The sequence below is a fragment of the Eleutherodactylus coqui genome, chromosome 6 (assembly GCF_035609145.1).
Source record: "Eleutherodactylus coqui strain aEleCoq1 chromosome 6, aEleCoq1.hap1, whole genome shotgun sequence".
Classification (NCBI taxonomy): Eukaryota; Metazoa; Chordata; class Amphibia; order Anura; family Eleutherodactylidae; genus Eleutherodactylus; species Eleutherodactylus coqui.
In genome coordinates, this window is record NC_089842.1 from 157769443 (window position 1) to 157794760 (window position 25318).

The following is a 25318-nucleotide window of genomic DNA, read 5'->3' on the forward strand; positions in this document are numbered from 1 at the left end:
CCAGGAGCGCTGCCCTTATTCATTATCTCCCATCCCTTCTTGATGGGGATCTGAAATGGTGGTGAATGACAGCATGAAGCCATACTCTTCTATCAGCTGTGGCCATAATGTATCCGCGGACCCGTGCCACAAGGTCATTGCCATATAGAATAGTTTAGTGTATAGCACAGGTCCCTGGGGCCATAATCACCCATTCATGACAGCTATAATAAAATGTAATGAGGTATCATCCTTGAAGACATTCATGGCATTCCTGCAAATGGAACCTGCACCTATCACGGATCAAAGAACGGGGTCCCCTACTGCCACAAATACTGCTCCCCAAAGGAGACCATCAATGCAACTGACGGTCTCCATTGTAGATGATGGAGCTTGTGATAACGGCCTAGCATTTTACAACTCCCATAGACTATAGTAGAGAGGTGGCGACTGGACATGTAGGGTTCTCTAACTCAGGGGTCCCCAACTCTAATCCTCAGGGACCACCAACAGGTCATGTTTTCAGGATCTCCTATGGTAAGAACACCTGTGGTTATGTCTGAGACACCGGCAATAATTACATCACCAGTGCAATACTGAGGAAATCCAGAAAACATGACCTGTTGGCGGTCCCTGAGGACTGGAGTTGGGGAACACTGGTCTAACTTATATACTCTTTTCTAGAGCACCAAACAGGAGTCAACAGACTCATTCTCCTGGTATACGGGTAACGCAGAAGTGACTACACAGTGGTGATTAGTACTTGGGGGTCCCCGCTCCTCAGCTGTGCGCCAATCCTCTTCTCTCTGACTACAAGAGGGCAGCCACACAGACAAGCATCTAGGTGTCCAGACAGATTGGCATTGGGTGCTGCATGTGACCCCCGAGCCGCAGGTTGTGCACCCCTGGTCTAGCGCTACCAGCCATCTATGGCATTGTGCCGATACTGGAGGATCTGTCAGCACAAGTCTATACACAGAACGATCACTGTATTAGGACCCGCTGACATCGTCATCAGTAATGTGGTACCACATGATGGCCGCGTCACGATCTGCTCTCAGATAAAGAGACGATCTCTCCTCTGCAGATCAGAAGGCAATACTTGGCAGTCATGGGTAAATGTGGTGACTTGGGTGACTTTGTCCGCGGGCACACTGTTGGTGCTCAGAGGTGTGATGCCAGTATTTCTGAAACAGTCGCACTTGTTGGCTGTTCCAAAACCATGGCATCAAGAATATACCGATACTGGTAGAACCATGGACAGACATCCGATAGAAGATCACACAGCAGCAGGCCACGTGTGGCTGATCCTAGAGGTGGGCATCAGTTGGCACATCTGCTATCTCAGCAACGACATGCCACAGTGGACCAACTGACCCAGCAGTTGGACACATTTCCACAATGACCATGCGGAGTACCGTGCGTTGACTGGGGTTCATTAACCAAAGATGAACAAGGGTGCCCGAACGTCATCACCAATTACACTTTGCATGGACGCAGGACAAACGTTAACCCTTTCCAATCCAATTTTGGATTCAGGGTTTCCTAAAAGGCCAGTGTGTGTGCGCCAGAGAGGCTCCGACAGCAGAGTGGCTGACAACAGACGGTAAGAATACCCTGTCGGACGTCTTCTGACATTGGAGCTGTACAAGCTTCAATCAGAATGTAGGAAGACGTCAGACGGTGGATTGGAAAGGGTTAATGGGCTTTGGGCAGATGGTCATCTGGAGTCACAAGTCCCATACAGATGGCCGAAGCTGTATTTGTCATAAATAGCATGAGGCTATACAGCATGGCGTTCAACAGGCTGGTGGTGGCATGGTCTGTGGAGTGTTCTTCTGGCACGGCCTAGGACCACTGGTCATCATACCACAATCCTTGAACAGGGACCTGTTAGCCGACCATCTTCAAGAAGTCGGATCACTACGGAGAGGTTGGAGGAACACAACAATGAATTCTCCCCAATCTCACCGGACTGTAACCCCATTGGCCATGTTGGGATCTGTCGGAGTGGGCTGTAAGATCTGCTCCCACTTATGCGCAAAACGTGCGCTAACCGCCGGAGGCGTGCAGCGGGTGAGTATGGAGGACGTTCACCACCTTGTGGAACCCATTCCCCGACGGCTGACAACCATGATGGCCCAGAGAGGTGGAGAAACCCGCTATATACGCAGTGAGCACTCGCTGTATATCATCTCATGTCTTGGAGGACACCCAACTTTTGCTCATCAGTGATTGGACGAGCCGCGCCATGTGATCCTTTGGACATTTACTAGAAAGTATATACTGTTATGGGGAACCTAAGATGTTTAATAGAGTAATAAGACCCCCCCACCCCTGGCAGGGTGGCACAGCCCAAGAACTGCCATGCAACCACATCACTGGCACGAAGTTATGCAATGGCCGCACACACTGCTCACCGACATGTTTGCAACGTGACATGTGCAAGAAACTAATGTCAACCAGCAGACTACTACGGGGGAAAGAGCAGGGATGGCTGCGAGTCACCGAGAAGACGCATCATGTGACATAACTTCTAGCACAACTACCCCGGCTGAGACTCTTCAGGGATATTTAACCTGTTGCACCCTGCTGCCCATGTAAACTGCGCTCAGCACTGCAGCCCTGCCCCACGGACACTGCCCTACCAGCAGTACAGACCGCTAGCTCTTGGGGCTATTCCGCAGTGCGCAGGACGTGCAGTGCACTCACGCCCGGGGTGATGGGAGGGCACCGAGCACTTACCTCCCGTTTCCCCCCCGCAACCCTAATACTCCAGCGGCCTCTCTGCACGTCACCTGCTGGGGGAGAACCAAACGTACAGCGCTGGAGAGATGGAGAGAGAGGAACAGCGCAACCTAACCTGCGCCGCCAGCGCCCAGCATCACTCAGCAGCGACTGGACGGCGGAGCGTCTTCGAAGCGTCCCATTGGCTGGTTCACCCGTCCATCACTCGCACCTTAGCCTTTTAGTGAAGCTCAACAGACTACAGTTGTCAGGTTTGGTTTACGGTTCAACATCACTCACCACGCCCATATTGTGACGTTCTCTGCTTTGATTGGGTGATACAGGTCCGTGCCCTTTTTAGAGAGTACAGAAGAGGCGTGTCCACTGGTGATGACGTTACGTCGCACATTCTGTTTCAAGATGTCTGCCGGCGGAGTGATGCGCTAGTAGTTTCTGCCGACTGACTACGGAAGCCGCTTAGTACAAGGAGCCGCGCGCTGCCGGTGAGTCGTTGGTTGTCGCTCTCTTCCAGGTGGTTTAGTGCCGGTAGTTCTTGACACCCGTCCTCTCTGCCTGCCGCACGGTGGGTCCCATTCATCCTGCTACTCTACCCAGGCGTACTTACCTTTCATCCTCTATCACCCTAAAGGGGGCAGTGTACAGAGCTACTGGGGGACTACAAGTGTCAGCACCCCCTGAGTAATGTATGCTGAGACTTGTGCTTCTCCCCCAGACCTGGGGCTCGCTCACACCAGTGTAATGTTACAGCTCTTGTATGTATGGTATGTGGTGAGCGGAGACCGTTGTGTTCCATAGATCTGCTCACTATGGCAGAGGCAGATTTTTTTTGTTTTTTCGTGATGTGACTAAACAGACTGCAGAAAAAACCCGCAGGCCGCCGTGTATTTTGGGAATCTGTGAGCCCCGTGTGACTGCAGCCTAGACTAAGTGCTGCCGCCCCACGGGATCTGGACGCCAGCTTCCACCATGACGTTTCTGTGGCTGATCCCTCTAAAGGGTGTGTCTAACCAGAATCTAAAGTGATGCTTCTGATATGCTGTGACCCACTTGTCCTCGTAGACGTCAGTGGAGACTCCTCGCTCCGCGACCGCCGGTCTTGTGGCTCGGTCTGTGGGCTGATGGGACAGAACTGACGTCGGTGGAAGACTCCTCGCTGCGGGGCCGCCGGTCTTGTGGCTTGGTCTGTGGGCTGATGGGACAGCACTGACGTCGGTGGAAGACTCCTCGCTGCGGGGCCGCCGGTCTTGTGGCTTGGTCTGTGGGCTGATGGGACAGCACTGACATCGGTGGAAGACTCCCCGCTGCAGGGTCGCCGGTCTTGTGGCTCGGTCTGTGGGCTGATGGGACGGCACTGACGTCAGTGGAGACTCCTTGCTCCGCGACCGCCGGTCTTGTGGCTCGGTCTGTGGGCTGATGGGACAGCACTGACGTTGGTTGAAGACTCCTCGCTGCGGGGCCGCCGGTCTTGTGGCTCGGTCTGTGGGCTGATGGGACAGCACTGATGTCGGTGGAAGACTCCTCGCTGCGGGGCCGCCGGTCTTGTGGCTCGGTCTGTGGGCTGATGGGACAGCACTGACGTCGGTGGAAGACTCCTCGCTGCGGGGCCGCCGGTCTTGTGGCTCGGTCTGTGGGCTGATGGGACAGCACTGACGTCGGTGGAAGACTCCTCGCTGCGGGGCCGCCGGTCTTGTGGCTCGGTCTGTAGGCTGATGGGACAGCACTGACGTCGGTGGAAGACTCCTCGCTGCGGGGCCGCCGGTCTTGTGGCTCGGTCTGTGGGCTGATGGGACAGCACTGACGTCGGTGGAAGACTCCTCGCTGCGGGGCCGCCGGTCTTGTGGCTCGGTCTGTGGGCTGATGGGACAGCACTGACGTCGGTGGAAGACTCCTCGCTGCGGGGCCGCCGGTCTTGTGGCTCGGTCTGTGGGCTGATGGGACAGCACTGACGTCGGTGGAAGACTCCTCGCTGCGGGGCCGCCGGTCTTGTGGCTCGGTCTGTGGGCTGATGGGACAGCACTGACGTCGGTGGAAGACTCCTCGCTGCGGGGCCGCCGGTCTTGTGGCTCGGTCTGTGGGCTGATGGGACGGCACTGACGTCAGTGGAGACTCCTTGCTCCGCGACCGCCGGTCTTGTGGCTCGGTCTGTGGGCTGATGGGACAGCACTGACGTCGGTTGAAGACTCCTCGCTGCGGGGCCGCCGGTCTTGTGGCTCGGTCTGTGGGGTGATGAGACAGCACTGACGTTAGTCTGTCCCCTGGGATCCCTGCATCCTTAGAAGATGTTCCCTGCATGAACCAATCTTAGGGGTGTTCCTGGCGGCCAGCTTGCTGAATGTATTACACTGTGGCTGGGAAGGTGTAGGAACATGTTCACTCAGTAGTAGTTTTTTTTTTGGTTTTTTTTCTTTGACTGATTCAGTTTTAGTGACATGAGATCATCTGTAAGCTTTCCGCTTGCATCCATTTCTTTTCAGCACTTAAAGGGGTTGTCCCGCGCCGAAACGGGTTTTTTTTTTTATTCAATAGGCCCCCCCCCCGTTCGGCGCGAGACAAACCCGATGCATGGGTTAAAAAAAAAACAAAACGTTTAGTACTTACCCGAATCCCCGCGCTGCGGCGACTTCTTCCTTACTTAGCAAGATGGCCGCCGGGATCTTCACTCACGATGCACCGCGGGTCTTCTCCCATGGTGCACCGTGGGCTCTGTGCGGTCCATTGCCGATTCCAGCCTCCTGATTGGCTGGAATCGGCACACGTGACGGGGCGGAGCTACGAGGACCAGCTCTCCGGCACGAGCGGCCCCATTCACCAGGGAGAAGACTGGACTGCGCAAGCGCGTCTAAAAACGCCAGAAGACAGCGAATTTAGACGGATCCATGGCGACGGGGACGCTAGCAACGGAGCAGGTAAGTGAATAACTTCTGTATGGCTCATAATTAATGCACGATGTACATTACAAAGTGCATTAATATGGCCATACAGAAGTGTATACCCCCACTTGCTTTCGCGGGAGAACCCCTTTAAGATATGGCGGTGGCCCTTTAGTAAATGTGGTTAGCCCCGTTGCCTTGCAGTCCTGGGGTTCTAGGTTCAAACTTCAAGGGCATCATCAACTTTGAAAAACTCCACACCGCCATCCCTCTTGGTCAGATTTGTACCAAAACTCCCAACACTGCAAGGTAGCAGTTATAACAACTGAGCCACCACACCTTGTAACACTGGACATCTAGGGTCACATCTGACTGAACGACGTCTGCATGGAGGTTGTATGTTCTCACTGGCTTTCCTTTTAAGCATGGTGGCTCAGTCATTAGCACTGCTGCCTTGCAGTGCTGGAATTGTAGGTTTTAATCTGACCAAGGATGACGGCTGTATGGAGTCTTTCAAAGTTGTTGTTGCCCTTGAAATTTGAACCTAGAACCCCAGGACTGAAAAACAGTGCTAACCCCTGAGCCATATCATGAAGAACCACCACACAGAAAGCAGGCAAGTGTCTTCCAGTTCCATCAGCCTCCCATTGACTACAATGTAATAAAGGATCCCACTGGATCTGCGCTCTTGATCTAGTGTTAGAGACTGATGCTGCACTCGCTTGTGTGAATACAGCCTGAGCCATAGCACTAAGATGTTATCTGTGCTGAGAGCGCAGAAGCTCTTACAGGGGGAGTTCTCTTGGCACCAACACCCCTCAATTTGTGACTCTTTAAGGTCAGAAACTGGCAGTCTTCAATAAAACTTGATAAACTAGACCCAACAGCATGTTAAAGGTGTTTGTTTTGGATAAGACTTGTGTACATAACAGTAATAGTGTGACTCCATGACAACTACCTTGTATGTAAACTTCAGCATTTTTTAAAAACTCTTTTTTTTTTTTTTTTTTCTTTCAGGTAGTTTGAATGCTTGGGGAGTATCAGCAATGAAGGAAAACAAGGAAAACTCCAGCCCCTCGGTGGCACCCGGTGCTCTGGACCACTCCAAGCCATGTTGGTATTGGGACAAGAAGGATCTGGCTCACACTCCCTCCCAGCAAGAAGGCCTGGACCCTGCCACCGAGGCCAGATACAGGCGGGAAGGAGCCAGGTTTATTTTTGACGTCGGGACAAGACTGGGACTGTATCCTTTCGTACATCTACGAATAACTATTGGTTATGGCTTTTCAAATTAAGGAAGGTACTCCGTGAGGGCCGCCCCACCCCCATATACAATTATCCAGGGTATGGGGTGAGGCAGCAGTCTCGCTGGCCAAGTCATTGCATTGTACCCCCAGCACATGTAGGGAGAGGTACATTCAGATTTTCACTTGGATGTGTCTCCCACTGGCCACGATCTGAACATGTAAGTGGCTGCTTACTGGCAAACTGCAGGGTCATAAAACTTACACCTTAAGGGCATTATACCAGGATCACAAGTTATCCCCAATCCAGAGGATAGGTGATAAGTCTGATTAGTGGAGGATGCGGGACACAGGACCCCCTTTCTCTGGTGCGGTGGGGGTCTTGGTGGTAAAACCCCCATCAATCAGACTTCTATCACCTACCCTGTGGATCCTTGTGGTTAACTGATATCACAAATGTGTCTGCCGCAGCTTGGCTCCAAGCTACTACCCTTTCTCAAGGCCCATTTACATGTAACGATTATCACTCAAAATTCGTTCAAACGAGCGAAAGTGAGCGATAACGTTCAGTGTGAAGGAAGAAAAGTCACCTACTTGTCATTCATAGATTTCTCAGTCAGCTTAAAAAAACCTCATAAGCTCGCTGGCTTGTTCCGTGTGACTGCTTCACGCTCAGCGCTTCCCATAGGAGGTGAGGCATTGAGCGAGAAGCCTGAGAGCCGCCAGCAGGACTTTCAGTTTGAATGCTCTGCACAAGCGTTGGCGACGTCAGCAGTAACATCAGCGCTCGTGCAGTTGTTTAACCCTTTCCAATCCAATTTGTATCCTGGATTTCCTAGGGGGTTTACTCTTTTTCTACCGTTATGCAACGGTAGTGACTGCATGAGGTGACAGTACTGCATGAGGTGACATGTTGGATAGGCTCCAATAGCAGAGAGGCTGGTAATATACAGTAAGAGAACCCCAATGGATGTCTTCCAACATCGGAGCTGTACAGCCTTAAATCATAATGTCTTCAGAGGTCAGACAGTGGATTGGAAAGGGTTAAAGGACTGGCGGCCTATGTAAAAGGGCCTTCATGTCCGGTATTTCATTATCCCCTCCTAGCTGGTACTCCACCAATAATTACTTCTTTAGCCTGACACTAATGGCATAATTGCAGGCTGGTGGCCTAGTCAAAATACTAACAACAATCTGTCCGTGTGTGAGTGACATATGCTCAGCCCCTGGTCACATGACCATGATGTCATCAAAGGTCCTTCATCCCCAGTGAGGGAGTTACATGCTCTGCTCCTGATCACATGATGGTGACATCATGGGGCCTGTACACATACGGCTGCTGTCCGGCTAGGTTTTTGTTAGTATTCCATAGCAACTGAGACCGAAGGGGGTTTGTAGTCTGCCCGTAAGCTGCACAAGGATGCAGGACCTGTGATTAAATCACGGTCATGTGATCAGGGGCGGAGCACGACGGTGACATCATTACGGGTCCTTCGTCTCCAGTGCTTTGGTGCTTGTGATCCCTGTTGTATGTAGCAGAGCTGTGGGTGTGACGTGCATGTAGCAGAAACACTGGTACTATAATTTCCTAATAATTACTAGTATCAAAATACGAGCAGCCATCTGTCCGTGGGTGATCACATGACGATGACCAGATGACCATCCCATATCACATGGCTGTGATGTCATCACAGGTTCTTCACACCTGTGCAGATTACAGGTGGACTACATCCCCCTACAAACCCCTGTGGCTTCAGTTGCTATGGAATAATGACAACTAGCTGGACAGCAGCTGTGTGCTTACAGGACCTGTGGGGATGTCGCCATCATGTGGTCAGTCACCTGTGTGGGAGGAGTCTGGGTCACATTACTAGGCATGGACCCACAACCACTGTCCTTGTCTACACGCCCAATATGTGTTGTACCATGCCTAGATTTCTGTGCAAAATTTAATGGGCAATTCATCATGAATCTCATATTTGTAACAGGTGATTTTATACAGGGTGCACATAAGGGGCAAGTCTAGCAGACGTGCCTGGCATGTGGTGCATCTGATAGACGCAGGGGGAAAGTTGATGATTTTACCTTTTCACTTAAAAGGGTTGTCCTACTTCTAGGTGTGTTACTGCAGGAAGCAGGCAGCTGTGTGCAATGTCCCATTCACTTCAATAAGACTCGGCCTGCAATACCAACCTGGGCCCACCATATGTTGCACAGAGGGGTCTGATACCTGCAGCAAAATGGCTAGAAGTAGGGCAGCCGCTTTTAAAGTTAGTGAGGCTAGTCGCAAATTGCCAAAAGACTGGAAATCCTTGTTGCCGTTTGCAAACTTTTGGTTACCATCTGGAGCCCTGATGATGGTGTAGCACCTTTTAAAAATATTCTATAAGGTTATTAGTGTTCTGAGTTAGTAGATGGACCCTCATCAATTAGCGATAGTGTAGATCTGCTACAATGAGCTTCTCATTCTGGAGGACCCTGTACATCCATGTATTAGAGATCACCTACTGTTTTGTTACTATAGAATTAACTTCTTGTAGTGGCGCTGCAGGGCAGCTGAACACTTGTTGCCAGGTTCCTCACAGATTACAGCCGATTGCTGGAGGTCCCAACAGTGGCAGACCCTGTTATCAATTTATGACCCTAACACAAAGGGATTGTCCAAAGATGGCAACACTTACAGCCCAAGTATGATCCTACTAAAACTTGACTGTGCTCTTCTATACTGTTAAGGACCATTTACACGGGACGATTATCGCACAAAATTCGTTCAAATGATCTAATTTGCGCAATAATCTCATCCAAATGCGCAGCCATCGTGCCCTATTCGTTTACAGCTCATTTGTCGCTCCCTTTCAACCAGCATGAAAATCATTGCTGACTTCTCGCTGCGTCTAAATGCTCCTCGCTCAGTGCTTCATATAGAATGTGAAGTCAATAGTGATCTGCCTGTCTAAACACTCTACTTCAGAGCCAACAACCTAGCCGTGGCGTCGGCGCTCTCACCTAAATGGGACATTACTCTTTCTTTGCATGAGGTGACTGAAGGCCAGTTGCACATAAGCAATTACCAGATTATTACATGGTTAGGTGGGTTGGCAATTGTTTCATCACAATTACAAATATTCACATGGTCCCTATAGTCTGATCATGTCCGAAAGGATTCTGCATTGTCAGAGTGTAGGGACGTGGCTCATTGACTTCTGTAATGGTAACACCTTTTTGTTAAATTATTTAGAACTTTCCTGGAAGAATGATGGAGGAATGACAGCGCAGAATTCTAAGAAAAGATGCTGCTGAATTATTTTGTGGGGAATAAAAGGATTTACTAAAAGACCTATCAGGAGCGCTGACGGATCCTGCACTGCACATGGGGCTGACGAAAGCTCTTTAAGGCTGGGTTCTCACAGGGCGGATTCCCGGCAGAAATCTCGCGGTTTGGCCGCAGCGAAAAACCGTGAGATTTCCGCCGGGAGAAGCGCTGCTTCAAAACCCGTGGCATTTAGCCGCGGGTTTTGAAGCGGCCTGGCCGCTTGCTCTTCTGCTGTGGCCGTCACTCCCATAGAGAAGAGCGCAGCTGCAGCGGAAGAAGTAAAAAAATCGAACATGCTGTGGCTGCCGAATCCGTGCCGGCTTTGCTGCGGTGGATTTGCCGTCTCGTGTGGACGAGATTTCTGAGAAATCTCGTCCACATGCCTGGCTAATCCCGGGATTAGCAGCCGCGGTGACATTCTGGACAGAATTTCCGCGGCAAATCCGCCCTGTGTGAACCCAGCCTAAGTGTGACTGATTTCTACAGTATGCTACGTTTTTCCTTAACCCTGCCTTCAGACACTATGACACGCTTGCCACCGGCATTATTTATTTCCACAGGTTCTACATGTTCCATTCATTCAAGCAGTTTGCCCGATATGTAAGTTCAGTACTTTCCACGTTGGCCTCTAAATGCCGTGTTATCCTGAGATGACACCATTGTATTTCTTCCAGGTGACGGGCGCCTGCTGTCTCTTCCTAGCTGGCAAGGTGGAAGAAACTCCTAAGAAGTGTAAAGACATCATAAAGACAGCCCGTAGCCTGTTAAATGATGTGCAATTTGGACAGTTTGGGGATGATCCAAAGGTGAGAAATGGGGAATAATGGCCAGACCTGGAAAAATGACACAACAAATGGTTTCACATGGTTTTAACGCCTATATTTGGATTTAAAGCCACTTGATGCCCATCACGGTAATCTCCTAGAATGTGGTCTCCAGCTGTTGTAAAACTACAATTCCCAGCATGATCTGGGAGAACTTTAACATCCCTGTGCTATGGAATGCCAACACTTAAGTGTTGGGTTAAATCTCTTAAACCTCACTAATCCCCAAAGTTGCAGTACCTAAACAGCGACCGAGTGGTCAACTTAACTATAGGTGATTATTACACACCAGTCATGTGATCGCCGTTATCCAATAGATAATGGCAATCATGTAAAAGTAAAGTTGGAGTTTAATCTCCCGTCACCGATGCAATCCGTGAGGGGAGATGAAACTTCTTACCAGAGGCCTATGCATTTGAACTTTGATACGATCATCCTCCACAAAACTTCCCTGGCTTGTGTGCATGCGCCTGCCAGTAAAATGAACACATGCGCAGGAGATGGGTAGGGCCTGGGAAAAGTAAGATCTCCATGTTACCAAAGGTAGCCTGGAGCAGTGATGAGAGGCCTTGTTGAGCGGTCCCTGGTCACGTGATGGCTGTTATCCAATAGTATAAGAAAGTAGCGATCTTCCTTAGGCCGGTCTCACACGACTGGATAGGAATTGCGGATTCCGCAAGTGTTTGGTTCACAGTAATACGCGGATCAATCAAATACATTGGATTACACAATTCTGCTCAAATTAGTGGGTTGGAAATTGTGTGACCCACTCGCCGAAAACAGAACACAACATGTTCTATTTTACCACAGATGTGTGTGATATAGAACCTGTTGTGCTCTATGGTCATCGATATACCCGCAGCCCATATGCAATTACATTGTGTAGGGGCTGCAGGTACCTGCAATGGCGCATGAAATATAAACAAAGGTGTACTGTGTATGACCGCTGTGTGGGTGCGCAGTACATTAGTTGGCTGTTCGCAAGGACTCCGCAAGCGGATTCCACATAGGGCCGTGTGAGCCTGGCGTTATCTGGACCGCTTCCTGTAATGCTGATGTAATTTACAAAAAGCCCCGGAATGATCACCTTCCTGCATTTCCAGCACCTTGTTGAGTGCCTTCTGTGTGAGACCGCCGCACCCCAGCAAGCTTATGAAGCCTCACAGAGCACCACTTATTTGTTACACTAAAAGCTTGTAGAACAAGGATGGACTTTCCCTTTCCTGGATGTAGGTTTCATTGACATGCCCTCTCCCTTGCTGGAATTTGACCATGAACCCCCTACCAGCTGCAGAATCTGTCAGCCTGATTGACAGGTTTTGCAAGAAATTCAGCCCTCATAAATTAAACATATAAAAAAAAACTGTATTAAAGTGAAAACATGCGAGGGGAATTGGTTTCCTATTCTGGTATGTGTGCAACGTCTCTATGCCAAGACCATCCCCACGGACTGCGTACACCGCGGCACAATATGCCTCCTAAAACACCACAAACCTAAAACGTCTTGTTTTTTTATTTCTGTATACAGGAAGAAGTTATGGTTCTAGAGAGGATTCTTCTTCAAACCATTAAATTTGATCTACAAGTGGAGCATCCCTATCAGTTTCTGCTAAAATATGCCAAACAGCTGAAAGGTAATGTGTGATGGAGATCTATATATACTGTAGTTTACAACAGGAATAATCTACAAGACTGCCTAACGGGACCCAGACCTGTACACCCATGATACAGAGACAAGCATTAGTTATACTCATTAGAAAGTTTGCATCAACTTGTCTGTATAGTGCATACTTCACATTCTGATGTCAGAACCTGATGACTTTACGGAGATGAGCGGTGCTACATGGGCGCTGTTTATTTCTTCCCATAAAAGCAGTCTGTCACTGGTCACTCTTGCACAGGGTTTCTTCTCCGTGCCAGCCCTTGGAAGATGTCTTTTTACCTCAGATGTTGCAGAACATCATAAAAACTGGAGAAGAACCTCCGATTAATCTGCTGTAGCCGAGATGCATATTTTAAAGGACAATGTTAATCTTACTAATAAATTTTACAAGAATATCAGTGGTCACCTTGTAATTCCATGACTGGTTTAACCCCTTGAGTGGCGGGTTTCCTACCACCCTGTCGTGCCCACCAGGTCAGGTTTTTTAAAATGGTCTAATCATTGAATTTCAACAAATTTTGCAGTTGCGTCTCAAGAGCCATAACTTTCATTTTTCCATTGACATGGCCATATAAGGGCTTGTTTTTTGCGGGACAAGTTGTGTTTTTTGTTTTTTTTTTAAACGGGGGGGAGGAAAAAAAGAAATGGAGGGGGGGGGGGGGGAGAAAAAAAGGGGCCATGTCATTAAGGGGTTAAATGTATTAACTTCCTTCTCTGGGTCATTATGACGCATGGATACCACATGTGTGATTGTATTTTTGATTTTTTTTCTTTACAAAGTAAAAGGGAGACAAGTGTTTTTTAATTTTTTAAATAATTTTTTACGTTTTAAATATTTACTTTATTTTTTTTGTCCCTTTAGGGGACTTCCACAGGGACCCATCAGGACCCCTGATAACATTCCAGGGGTCCGATGGTGACAGCCCTTTACATGCTGCAGTCACATAGACTGCAGCATGTAAAGGGTTAACACAGCAGAGATCGGAGGTTTTCTCTGATCTCTGCTGTAAGAGCAGGTACCTATCTGTCCTCTCACAGCCAAGCACCAGCTCCCCCTGCCACAGAGACCATCGGCTTGCTTCTGACAAGCCGATGGTCTCTATGGCAACCTGTAAACAAAGCAGGAGATTGCCGGCATATCGGCAATATCTTCTGCTGGTTTTTCAAAGCCCTTGCTTTGTTCTCTGTGGGACTGTGCAGGCAGAGCACACTGTCACAGCTTGTGGCATTGTGCTCTGCAGCTCCCATAGTGATACATAGCCCGGAAATCTTCCGGGCTATGTCGCTATGAGCAGTGGAGCTGGTCCCGGAAAATTTCCGGGCGTGCCACTCAAGGGGTTAAGTGCCCTCGGCCTGCAGCCTTGAGCTTTTATACGGTCCTGGATCTCTTTGGTTACTGCATATTTCCATAGAACTTTCTGTACCCCTCTAATGGCACATCTGGGTCCTGTCCACAATTATATTAAGCACCTAATAAGGAAGAATAGAAAAGATGTGTTTGTTTGGTTTTTGTTTTTGTTTTTTTTGGGAAGGGTAAAATGTAGGAGAATGTAAAGGACCGTGATAAATACGTGTGCTTTCCTAGATTTGTTTTCGTATGTGTAATATGTATTTTATTCATTCGCTTTTTTTTGTTTTGTTCAGGAGACAAGAATAAAATACAGAAGTTGGTGCAGATGGCGTGGACATTTGTTAATGACAGGTACAGGTGATCTAGATCTTAGTTTGTAGTAAAGTATGATCCCTCAGTGACTTTGCTTTTAGGGTACTTTTTTACACAGAATGCTCGTTAACATTCGAACGATCCAGCATTTCTGTTTTATCGACTCATTCAGTGTAAACACGGCCAACGGTCGAACGTTAATTTGTTTGCTTATCGTTCATTTAATGCAAGCCTGAAAATCATCATTGGCTCGTTTGCTAATAATTCAGTTTAACTACTAATCATTCACTGGTACGAAGAATGTGAAAGTCCAAACGACTTATCTGTCTGTATAAACAGGCTGCACTTGTAAAAGCCGCCTTACTCCATAATCTGTGCTCTGTTTCCAGCCTCTGCACCACGCTGTCCTTGCAGTGGGAGCCGGAGATTATCGCCGTAGCTGTCATGTATCTCGCTGGACGTTTGTGCAAGTTTGAAATCCAGGAATGGACATTAAAGCCCATGTACAGAAGGTGGTGGGAGCAGTTTGTTCAGGATGTGCCGGTCGACGTGCTGGAAGGTAAGGAGTAGGTCTAGTGAATGCACAACACTCCTGACATCTAGCTAAAGTTTTCCACAGCTCTGCCCCTGCAGGCTTGTGAAAGCAGATGTCCCTCTATTCCCTTATGGGGCGGAGAGAATCACATCCGCATGCTTTAAATTGTTTTGCGGATACTAATGCATCCCTATGGGCAACTTGATTTGCGCATCTCCAGCGCGGGTACCACAAATCAAATCCACCTGTATATACACATACAGTCCTATATCTCTCACAATATTTTTGCTGCATACATTCTAAATCAACTTCTATGGTTAATGGCTAGACATTTCCTATGAATGTTCTATAACATTAGTCCTGCTACGTTAGCTTCAAGGATGAGTACATACTATAATGTCAATGGCTCCTATCTGAGTATGTCGTCTGTTTATGCTATCTTTAGATTGTATAGCCAAAAAGGTCTGTACAAGACTACACCCTGAAACTACTCTACTTCAATATATATATTTTAAGTCAAATAGCTGCGTATTTACTTTCCTGAAGCTGAAGAATAAGTGTGACATATAATGGTCAGGTCAGTCTTTTATATCTGGTATGTGTGTGTATGGCTGGATTCAGACGACCGTATATCGACCAGGTTTTCATGCCCAGCCGATATACGGTGTCTCTCTCTGCAGGGGGGAGGAGGCTGGAAGAGCCGGAAGCAGTGCTCTGAGCGCCTGCCCCCTCTCTGCCTCCTTTCCACCCCTCTGCACTATTTGCAATGAGGAGAGGCGGGACAGGGGTGGGTCTATTTCTTGGAACTTAGCCTCGCCCTGTCCTGCCTCCTTTTATTGCAAATAGTGCAGAGGGGCGGAGAGGAGGCAGAGAGGGGGCGGGAGCTCAGTTCCTGCTCCTGGCTCTTCCATCCTCCCCTCCCCACCCCCCTGCAGATGAGGACACCGTGTGTGTGTGTGTGTGTGTGTGTGTGTGTGTGTGTGTGTGTGTTTTTTCTTTGTATATTATTATTTTTTACACATTTACAATAATTTCTAGCATAGGTGAAATACTTATTTACCAAGGGTGGTTACAAGCATCATGCCGTCTGGTCATACAGAGCTTCCAACTCAATTGGGGATCCCCAGCTTACTTTATACTCAAGTGCTTCTATTTTAATGCTGACATTGTGTTTTTTACCGAAACCATCACTCCCCAGGATGATGCCGCATGACTTTCAAGTTTAGAAGCCCTTCATGCTTCCCCTTTTAAAATGAGTCCTAATTCAGAATGCAGCATTATACCTCATCAACTATCTGAGCTGGTGACAGAATTTCCCTTTATATTTCAGCTCACGCTGTGTATGATAGTGAAGAGAAAAATTATAAATTATTTATATGTAGCTTTGAGTTAATATAGAATTTTTTTAAGCAGTAAACAAACTGTGTCAACCCTGATGAAAAGACTGACCTGACCGTTATGTCATGTCGCAAAGTTATTCTTCAGCTTCAGAAAAGTAAATATGCAGTTGTTTGACTAACTTGCTGTTGATGAGTACATTTAACCACCAACTGTACGTAGAAGATAACACTAATTTTGGTGGGCTGCCAATGGACTTCTTTAAAGATAGATAGATATATATATATTATAATTCCTAGTGGGTTTTTAAAATTTTTGTAAACAAGACCTATTTAATAGATTGCTGTGAAGTGCCTGTAGGTCTTCAGGAGCAGACAATTCCCCAGAATAGTGAATGTATGTGTAAACCAATTTCACCAGGTCACCTGACAATCATTTTGGGTGAAATGGTCATTTTCATCAACCCTAGTCTGTGCACCTTGTCTCGGGCGCAGCTTGTCTTATACAGAACCAGTTACTCATAAAAGCTCAGGATGTGCAGCGTTTGTGTCTACATACACATCCCCAGAACTGAAGTGACCAAAGATCTCTGCATTTCAGGTGTCAGTAACTACAGGGTGAGGACAAAGGTCCTCGAGTTACAGTCCATATCTGTTGGAGATCATGGACTGTTCTTGTGCTCCCTGTATGTGTCAATAAGTGACTTGATTAGGTGTAAAACTGCTTACTTTTCTACTACAGGGGTGAGAAGATTTCCAATCTCCCATGACAACTGCACAGCACATATTTGATTAGTAATGAGGTTGATAACTGGAAGAAGAGTTCCTAAATATATATTTTGGGGTGACCTATTCTAAAATTGATGTTTTTTTCTTCTTAGACATCTGTCACCAGATCCTAGACTTGTATTCTCAAGGAAAGCAGCAAATGCCTCACCACGGGGCCCAGCAGCAATCCCCACAAGTTCAAGCACAGATTGCTTCAGTGCAGGCTCAACTAATCGCAGACTCTCAGGCAGCGCAACCGAAAGATACCCAGCCGTCAGGAGGCCAGCAAACTAAGAAGCCATCCCCACAGTCCAGTCCTCCAAAGCAAGCCAAGAGACCCCTGGTATGGCTTATCTGAAATTCACTGAGGGCAGATGACCGATCATCTATGTCATAGCAGCATGCCACAAGAATGCATCACAGGGTCTTAAAGGGAGTTGTCCCTCAAATGTCTTCTAGTTACATCCAACCAACAAGTAACTTTTTTTTTTTTGTATTTACACGCCCCCCAGATATTCCGCAACTGTCCACCCCTGTAATTGTGCATCTGCTCAGTCTTGCTTGTCTATATGCTCCACTACAAGATTGAGTAGATGTGTCCAACTTGAAGTTCTTACTGAGGTGGACTGTACCCATGCTCTTCAATGGGAACAGCAGATGGCGCTATTCTAATACTGTATTTTTCTGACTATAAGGCTGGATTCACATGGAAGTATTTGCACTGACCATACACAGAAAAGTGAAACCATTGATTTTAATGGGTTCGATCACGTGCACATATTTGGCGCACGCAATTTGGTTGTGCCAAAAAAAACTGCATGCTCTTTCCTGTGCATTTGCAAAGGGAAAGGTCACACTTTAAACTAGTTGAACTAATTAGCCATTTTAGTGGCTGAAAGTATTAGCGTGCTGGAAGTGTACAGTAAACGCTGCTGCATATGCAACCTTAATACGCATATACTCGTGTGAATGCTGCCTCAGGCGCACCTTTTTATATCCAAAAAATAAAGAAAATCTCTGCATCTTGTGAATAACTATTTTAAAAACTACAATCTGTCATTTTTCAGGGGGGCGGTGAGTTATCTCACTGTCCTGGCAGCGCAGCTGCAGCTTGGACGGACAGCAGTGTGGACACTGGGGGGGGGGGGGGAGAGGAAGGGGATGTATGTTAAGAGGCCCTAAATAAGTGTGCTGGGAACACCCTAGCAATATCATGTAGATACAAGTGCCTTAACAAACGTACAACCACTTCAGAGGGTGTGAAAGTGAACAATACTGTCACCCGTATTGCCACTCTTAGAAAAGAGGTTCAGAAAATGCTCAAAATACACATCCAGTCAGTATCTAGGTTAGACAACAGCTGGTATTATGACTTGCACAAGGACTTGGTATATTGCATGTAGAATACCAGATGCATTAGGCGCTCTAGATAGTGTTTAATGGTCCCGCAGTCACCACTAGGTGCTAAAAGGTAATACGCACTTCAGTGGAAAGAGAAGGACGGAGATCGCTGGGAGGAATAAAAGTGTGCATAGAATGTGTTCCAATGAACCAGCGGTTCTGTGAGATCACACCCAAGTATTCAATTCCAATAGGAGTTTGATAGGATAAGTATAGAAGTTAATGGTACATCAGAGAAAAAGTTCAAAGGTTCTGAAAAGATGGATAAATCAGTTCAGTGAGTTTCCCTGCCCTTTGAGACAGTTTGTACGATGTTTAGAATGAGGGAAGTCCCTAAGAACAAAGTGTAAATGCAAGGGATATCTAGATAGCAGAACTGAACCACTTGGACGCTAAATGTCGGGCAGCTTCTATGAGTGATCCTGTAGATAAGGATATATCTTTTTGGACCCGGTATAGTCTACTTCTCTGTAGGGTATGGCCAACATGGAAGAATAGTCTATCCTGTGGGATCTAAATTACTTGCATAAATCCTGAAGTAGCCTGAGATATAGAGTTGTGTGTGTATATATACTACAGCCACACTCTTGGCTAAGGATTGTAGGATGATCTAGAGTTGTAGTCACGTAGATGTTGTATAATAGTCAATGTTTCAATGAAGATAGAAAACGTTTGGCAGACTCTCCATGCAGGAACTATATTGCCTACAAACCTTGAACAATATATAACAGACTGTCTAGATGTGAAGAAGCTAGTGCTCCCTATAAGATCAGAGATCGGGGTAGGAGTACAATCGCCCTAAGTAGACTTCACACAGAATAGGCTCTGCTCTGTCCTTCTACAATCAGTCCCAATATTTCAACCCAAATGCTGTGCAAAAAATGTTGTTTTTCTTCCAACTAAAACTTAAATGCGTCTCATAGTCCAATGCTGGAATATCTGGGGAGAAACTTTTTTTTTTTTAATAAGTGTAAATAATGCAAAAAATACTTAATTATGGACTGGATTTAACTAGAAATGATTGATTTATTTATTTATTTTTGTGGGAGCACTCCAAGTTTAAGGCCGCATGTCCACTAGCTAAATGGAATCATTGGCCATCCGCGGTCCATTAAATTGATTTTTGCACCCACGGATGGCATTTTAAAAGAATTGCGTTTTTCACGCGCGGGAGAAAAAATGCGGCATGCTCCATTCTGCCGCGGATCGGCAACATTGCTATCACATTGATAGTAATGTGTGCGGATATCTGCATGCAAAAAAATACCATTTAAAGCAAATCCGCGGCAGATTCTGCGCGGATTGTATTTTTCAAGTGGACATGAGGCCTAAAGGGTTTCCAATCACTAGATTATATGGGCTCAGGTGCTGTAAGGGATGTCCCCTTTAGCCTTTGGCCATTGACTTATTCACACGAATCATATTCTCACGAGGCGCACAAAACTCTGATGAATATGAATCCATTGTTTTGAATTACAGAAAGCTGCAATATACTTGGATACAAGAGGGAGGGCAGGTAAAAAAACACCACATCCCTCAACATGCAGACAGCCTGACACCCTGTATCTGCTTTTTTGTGTAAGAATAAGTACTAAGTAGCCATCCCCCCTCAATATAAGGATAGTTTTTTTTTAATCCGGTGCGTAAAATTGCTGTCTGGGAAAGAGGGCTTATTCCGGCCATCCGTTTCTGCGCCAGACGGAAAAGATAGGTCTTGTCCTATCATTTGCCGGAATACACCGGCCGTCCCCTAAGATGCCTGTGAAAACCCTTAGAAAAAGGAATGGGGGAGAGAGTTTAGCAGCTGCTAAATTTCCCCCCCACCCTTGCCGGCAGCTCCCATAGGCTAGGGAGGGAGTTCATCACTACTAGCTCTGCTAAACTCCCACCCCGTTCCACCCCCTCCCCTTGCCAGCAGCCGGCAAAGGGCGCAGAGGGGAAGGAATATAGCAGAGTTGAACTCTTTCCCCGTATACACGCCGCGCCCAGCCTTCTGAATGGGCAAGGAAAACAGGAGATGCAGCCTTGACTTGGTCACAGCTTCCTCTTGTTCATGCGTTTTGGGGGGGTTTTTGTTTGTTTTTGCTGCAATTCTGGAGGCTGAAAATCGCAGCACCCCACCCATGTGAAAGAGCCCTAAGGAAGGAGTGTGAGTGGTTGTCCATCAGTGCCTCACACATGGTGCTATCTGCTCCTCCGTTTGGCAGGCTGTCTGTATGTTGAGGAATGTGGTGGTTTTTACCTGCCCTCTTGTATCTGTAAGTATATGGCCACTCCGTTTGGTCTTTTTTTTTTTTTTTGTCCCTTTTCTGTGACTTCCATTCTTTTGAATGGAATAAGTCACACATTCCATCTTCGGACGTTTCCTCGGAATGCCTCACCCATTATTTTCAAATGTTATCTTAAGACATCGCATGTAATGCAATGCTTCCCGTTGAAGTCAATGGGGAACACTTTTTCGATCTTATCATGCACATGAGGATTGATTTTAAAAAATCACATCTGTGAAATTGCAAATGCTTTGCATCACATGTTGGCAAGAGCGATATCAGGCTAATAGTGAGTGATGTTTGATGCTGTTTAAGGGGCTGTGCCCATCTGTGACGCTTATGGCCTAATGTCATAAATGTCTGATAGGTGGGGGTCCCAGGAGTGGCACTGCAACCTATTGACAGAACTGGGGTCCCCTGGCATCTCTTTTACCAGGTGAGTTATCAGTAGACTGGAGATGTGTTCTGAGTGTTATGATCTAGCAGAGCCCTGGCAGAGCTTGTGGATATGTGTCTGCAGAGTACTTTTGTCTCCGTGTGCTATTAGTTTTATGTACAGATGCATTCTCCCCGCCTCTTATAACATGTGCTCCTCTGTCGTTCTCTATTGGCATGCTTAAGATTGCTGTTAAACTGTTCGCCTTCCACATTTAAAATGATTAATCTTCTTCTTTTCTAGCCGACATCACCCAAAGAAGAGGCGAAAGCACAAGGTAGGCTTCTGCATTGTACTTGGTTTAACGGCTGTTTTTTATTAATGTGATTAGGGCTACATTCATACATAGTGGAAATGCTGCAGGCTTTTTCCTAAAAATTTGCAGCATTTCCGCATCAAAATCCTCCCCATTGGGACCCCTTCACCCCCGCGATCACGATATCTCCGTGAGAAAATCGTGCCAGAATCACCACTTTGTTCAGGCGACTGTTCGTTTTTTTTGTTTTGTTTTTTATTTCCTTTAGAAAATTCCTGCTTCGCGCAAACTTATCACGCAAGTCAAATGCATCATATGAAAATTGCAAGTTCGTGTGTTGCGATAGAAAGGAAAATCCATGGGGAAACATGGGCTAGAAAAAAAATCGCAAATAGCAGAAAGATAGGACATGTGAGATTTGAAAATCTCACAACATCGCCTGAGTGAAAACCTCTAAGTGGGAATGAAACTATTGAAAATAATTGGTCTCATAATTCAGTGTCTTCACTCTCTCACATAAATCGTGGGGGTTTTTTTTGTTTTTCTTTGTTTTTTTTTTTAGCGCTGTTTTTTTTTTTAGCGCTGTAAGTCTATCGCCAGTGTGGAGGTACGAGGATACTCTTACACAAGCGTTAGTTAAAAAAAAAAAATGTAGCGTTTTTACAGTGTGCAGAGCAGCGGTTTTCAGCATTTTTGTGAGATTACCTGCGTTGTTACTGCACAGAAAATGCTGTACAAATGCAGGCAAAGTAAGCTAATTTCGCCACTTTTTTTTTTTTTTTCTCCTCTTCCCAGTGACTTGGTAAGCAGCAAAAAACTGCGTTTAAGAGCATTAATGCATCCCATTAATTTCCATGGGCAATGTACGGCATCAAACTCCCTGCAACACTGTAAGATAGAACATACAGCATTTGACTGAGCGTACGTTAACGCTGCGCTAAAACGATTGTCTGAGGGGCCCCTCTGAAGTGAATGGAGGCCTTGTGCAACCTTTACTTATATATTTATTTTTATTTATTTATTTTTAAGAGGACATTGAAAACTCCTAAACACAGTTTAAAAAAAAAAAAAACTGTGCGAGAGAGGTCTAATTCTTGTTGGATTGAGCTTTACTTGGTCTTGTTTGCTTGGTCACAGAATATATAGAGCATATACAGAGATCGCTATATATTGTTGCCATGCAAACACAAGACCAAGTAAAGCAGCTAACAAAGAGCAGTCCAATGAGAACTATATGGGCCTCCACTTTACTGCGGGAAAACCACACATAATGTCTGCAATAGAAGTGCACATATCCTGTTGGGTGACTATAACCTCAGGAGAAGCTGGGCCTGTGAAGACTGCTCCTCCACAGCTAATGGGCATCCAGAGGTCCTAGTTGTTCGAGAAGCTGAATACCCAAGGACAAGCAGAGGGGCTGCGATTACTCTGAAAGGGCCCTGTAGCTTAGGTTTACAATGGAGCCCTTATATCAGAGCAGCGCCTTAGTGTTCACTCCTCACCTATTTTATTTCTACAGAACCGTTGCCTAAAATGCCTAAAGTTGAGACTCCGCACCCGCCGCTTCCTCCTGTTATCCCTGTAGCAGGTAAGGCCTGTCTGTTCCTCAGATATGTTTTATGTTTGTTCTGGACAAACTAATGCTGTAGTCGGCCACAACTTCATCCTATTATGGGCCTGTAGGCCTCCTTAAATGGTTTTGAATCAAAGAACAAATGAGGTGCACTTTGACTGCCTTTAAATGTATATTAAGGAATTTCTTCCCAAATTTAACAGCGCAAATTGATCTCCTCAATGCTAATTGCCATGGCATTTAATTTTTCACTAATAGAGAGAAAACCTGTGGTTCCACCTCTTGCTCCAGGGGAAGGTGATCCCATCTGTGTCCCTGAGGCTACAGACTTACCCAAGCTCCAAATTCCTCCACCAACTCTTCCATCTACAGTTCATCAGCCGCCACCTCTACCACATCGGCCACCGCCGCCTCCTTCTAGTTACATAACTGGGATGTCAACAACCAACTCTTACATGTCTGGAGAGGGCTACCAAAGTCTCCAAACTATGATGAAGACCGAAGCACCTACTTATGGGAGCATGCCACCCGCCTATGGTCCTCCTTCACATATACCCTACCATCCACATGTCTATCCACCTAATCCTCCACCTACTGTGCCACCACCCCCACCACCTTCTTCGTTCCCTCCTCCTAACATTCCTCCTCCTGCTCCAGTCTATCCCCCTCCTCCACCAACTTATAATCCAAATTTCCCTCCACCAAGACTGCCCCCTACCCATACTGTACCCAATCACCCACCTCCTGGAATTGGTTTACCACCAACTTCCTATCCCCCTCCAACAGTGCCACCTGGAGGACAGCCTCCCGTCCCTCCACCTATTCCACCGCCTGGCATGCCACCTGTTGCAGGACTTGGACGTGCTGCTTGGATGAGATAGCATGGCATAGCGATCTTTTTGAACTTTAAGGGAAGGGATTGATTGACACGACACATACACTCGTGCAGGCTGCAATGACTACATTATGTCACAATCTCTGCCCCTTATTGCCAAATCTGGGTATATAAGGGGTGTTTGAATGTCTTTGTATTGTTACAATGTGCCTGACTGATATCATACAGTATATTGACCTGCTGATTGGGGTATAATTGGCAGCTCCCCACTTCTGTGATTAGCAGATACACTGAACTCCAATCCCGATTTTTGGCTTTATTTTGTGAAGGCCATATTGGCCAAGCTATAAACATCCAAGAAGATTGGCAATTAGTGAAAATTTGTTTTCAAAGCAAAGATCGGTGCATTTGCTTTGTGCTTGTCGGGGGGTTTTTTCCTAATTTTTTTTTTTTTGACAATTTTGAAAGTTTTACAAATGTTTGTAAATATTTTTTAATGTAAAAGTTTAAATAAAATAGCTCTGCAGAGTCTTCGGCTGTAACTGTCATCTAGATAATGTCGAATAAAGTTATAATGGAAGTCTGCATCTGTGTCTGCTCTCTTCTATAGACCGTATGCTCTTAACCTGCTCGGTTTCTAAAAACTGCACCATCCCTCGTGTGGTATTGCAGCTCTGCATTTTAGTTCAGCGCCACAAAAGAGAATAAGACAACCTATGAACCTGTGTGGCTTCATTTTTGGAGTGTGTGAGTGTGTGTCCCATTCTTCAAGCCTAGACAAAGTATGTGTGGTCTACCCCTCACTTTGCAATTACTACCTTTTTGGTTTGAGGGGTACACTACATCAAGTCCTTAGTATTTTACTCCTTACTAAGCACCAGATGAACCTGTGTGATAATATTATAGAGTAAGTTGGACTACAAAGCAAATTTAGAAAGTCGTCAGCCACCAGATGGCGCCTGAGAACCATGCTGGTTACAATAAAGTACAATTTGTAAGATTGCATTTTTTTTAATTTTTTTCCTCCCAAACTTTATATATATATATATATATATATATATATATATATATATATATATATATATATATATATAAATTTTTATTCTAGATGACACGTTGGGTATCTAACATTAACCTGGCCTGTGATTACAGTGAGTGTCTTCTTAATCCCTTCATATCAGCCATAGAACTATATATGTCTTAACTGCAGATGTCCCGTACAGTTAGCGCAGCATGTATGTAGACATGAGCTGAGTAGCGACCTACTGTATTCTTGCCTTCAGCTGCTCCCACTCCTTTGCTCATTGTTTACTGGGCAGATGACATGCTGCTCATCACTATAAGCCAATCATGGCGATCAGAGAAAAATTTGTTTAGAAAACTGGCAGCTCTTATCTGTAATCCTCCCCTCCAATCTGAACTGTCAGAAGGGAATATTTAGAGATTAGCCCTGCAAAAGCCTTTTTTTTTTTTTTTTTTGGCCTTTGCAGCGAGGGATTGTTTATAGACGAGCCAATTGTTTGTTCAAATGAGTGATGTCATCACTAGCTCATTCGCTCTTCAGGGGTTGTTTTCTACAATAAATTAATCCTTTTTGCTCAGA

The 25318-nt window shown here is 46.3% G+C and overlaps 2 protein-coding genes across 4 annotated transcripts in view; one reads left to right on the plus strand and one right to left on the minus strand.

The window, feature by feature from the left end:
• Window positions 1-2869, minus strand: part of SETD3 (SET domain containing 3, actin N3(tau)-histidine methyltransferase) — a 61046-nt gene extending 58177 nt beyond the window's left edge. Inside the window, exon 1 of one of the 2 annotated variants that reach the window (XM_066608053.1) lies at window positions 2725-2869. The gene's annotated coding sequence lies outside the window, so the exon portion shown is untranslated. The remainder of the gene's footprint in view (window positions 1-2724) is intronic. The other variant, XM_066608054.1, reaches the window with a different exon arrangement.
• A 211-nt stretch (window positions 2870-3080) lies between these two features.
• On the plus strand, window positions 3081-24300 carry CCNK (cyclin K). 2 transcript variants are annotated; one of them, XM_066608055.1, is made up of 12 exons: window positions 3081-3209; window positions 6615-6840; window positions 10673-10754; window positions 10829-10960; window positions 12507-12612; window positions 14286-14343; window positions 14694-14863; window positions 17058-17287; window positions 20983-21051; window positions 21295-21328; window positions 22827-22895; window positions 23139-24300. In XM_066608055.1, exons 2-12 carry the CDS (start codon window positions 6644-6646, stop codon window positions 23759-23761), a joined length of 1770 nt encoding a protein of 589 aa, XP_066464152.1. In that variant the 5' UTR covers window positions 3081-3209; window positions 6615-6643; the 3' UTR covers window positions 23762-24300. The 2 variants fall into 2 exon arrangements, with proteins under 2 accessions (XP_066464152.1, XP_066464153.1); XM_066608056.1 differs by lacking the exon at window positions 20983-21051.
• Window positions 24301-25318: the final 1018 nt, after the last annotated feature.

Coding starts and splice junctions, on each gene's coding strand:
- CCNK (XM_066608055.1), top strand. CDS start 6,644: ATGAAGGAAAACAAGGAAAACTCCAGCCCCTCGGTGGCACCCGGTGCT. Junction 14,344..14,693: donor TGGACATTTGTTAATGACAG/GTACAGGTGATC, acceptor CTCTGTTTCCAG/CCTCTGCACCACGCTGTCCT. Junction 17,288..20,982: donor AGCAAGCCAAGAGACCCCTG/GTATGGCTTATC, acceptor AATGTCTGATAG/GTGGGGGTCCCAGGAGTGGC.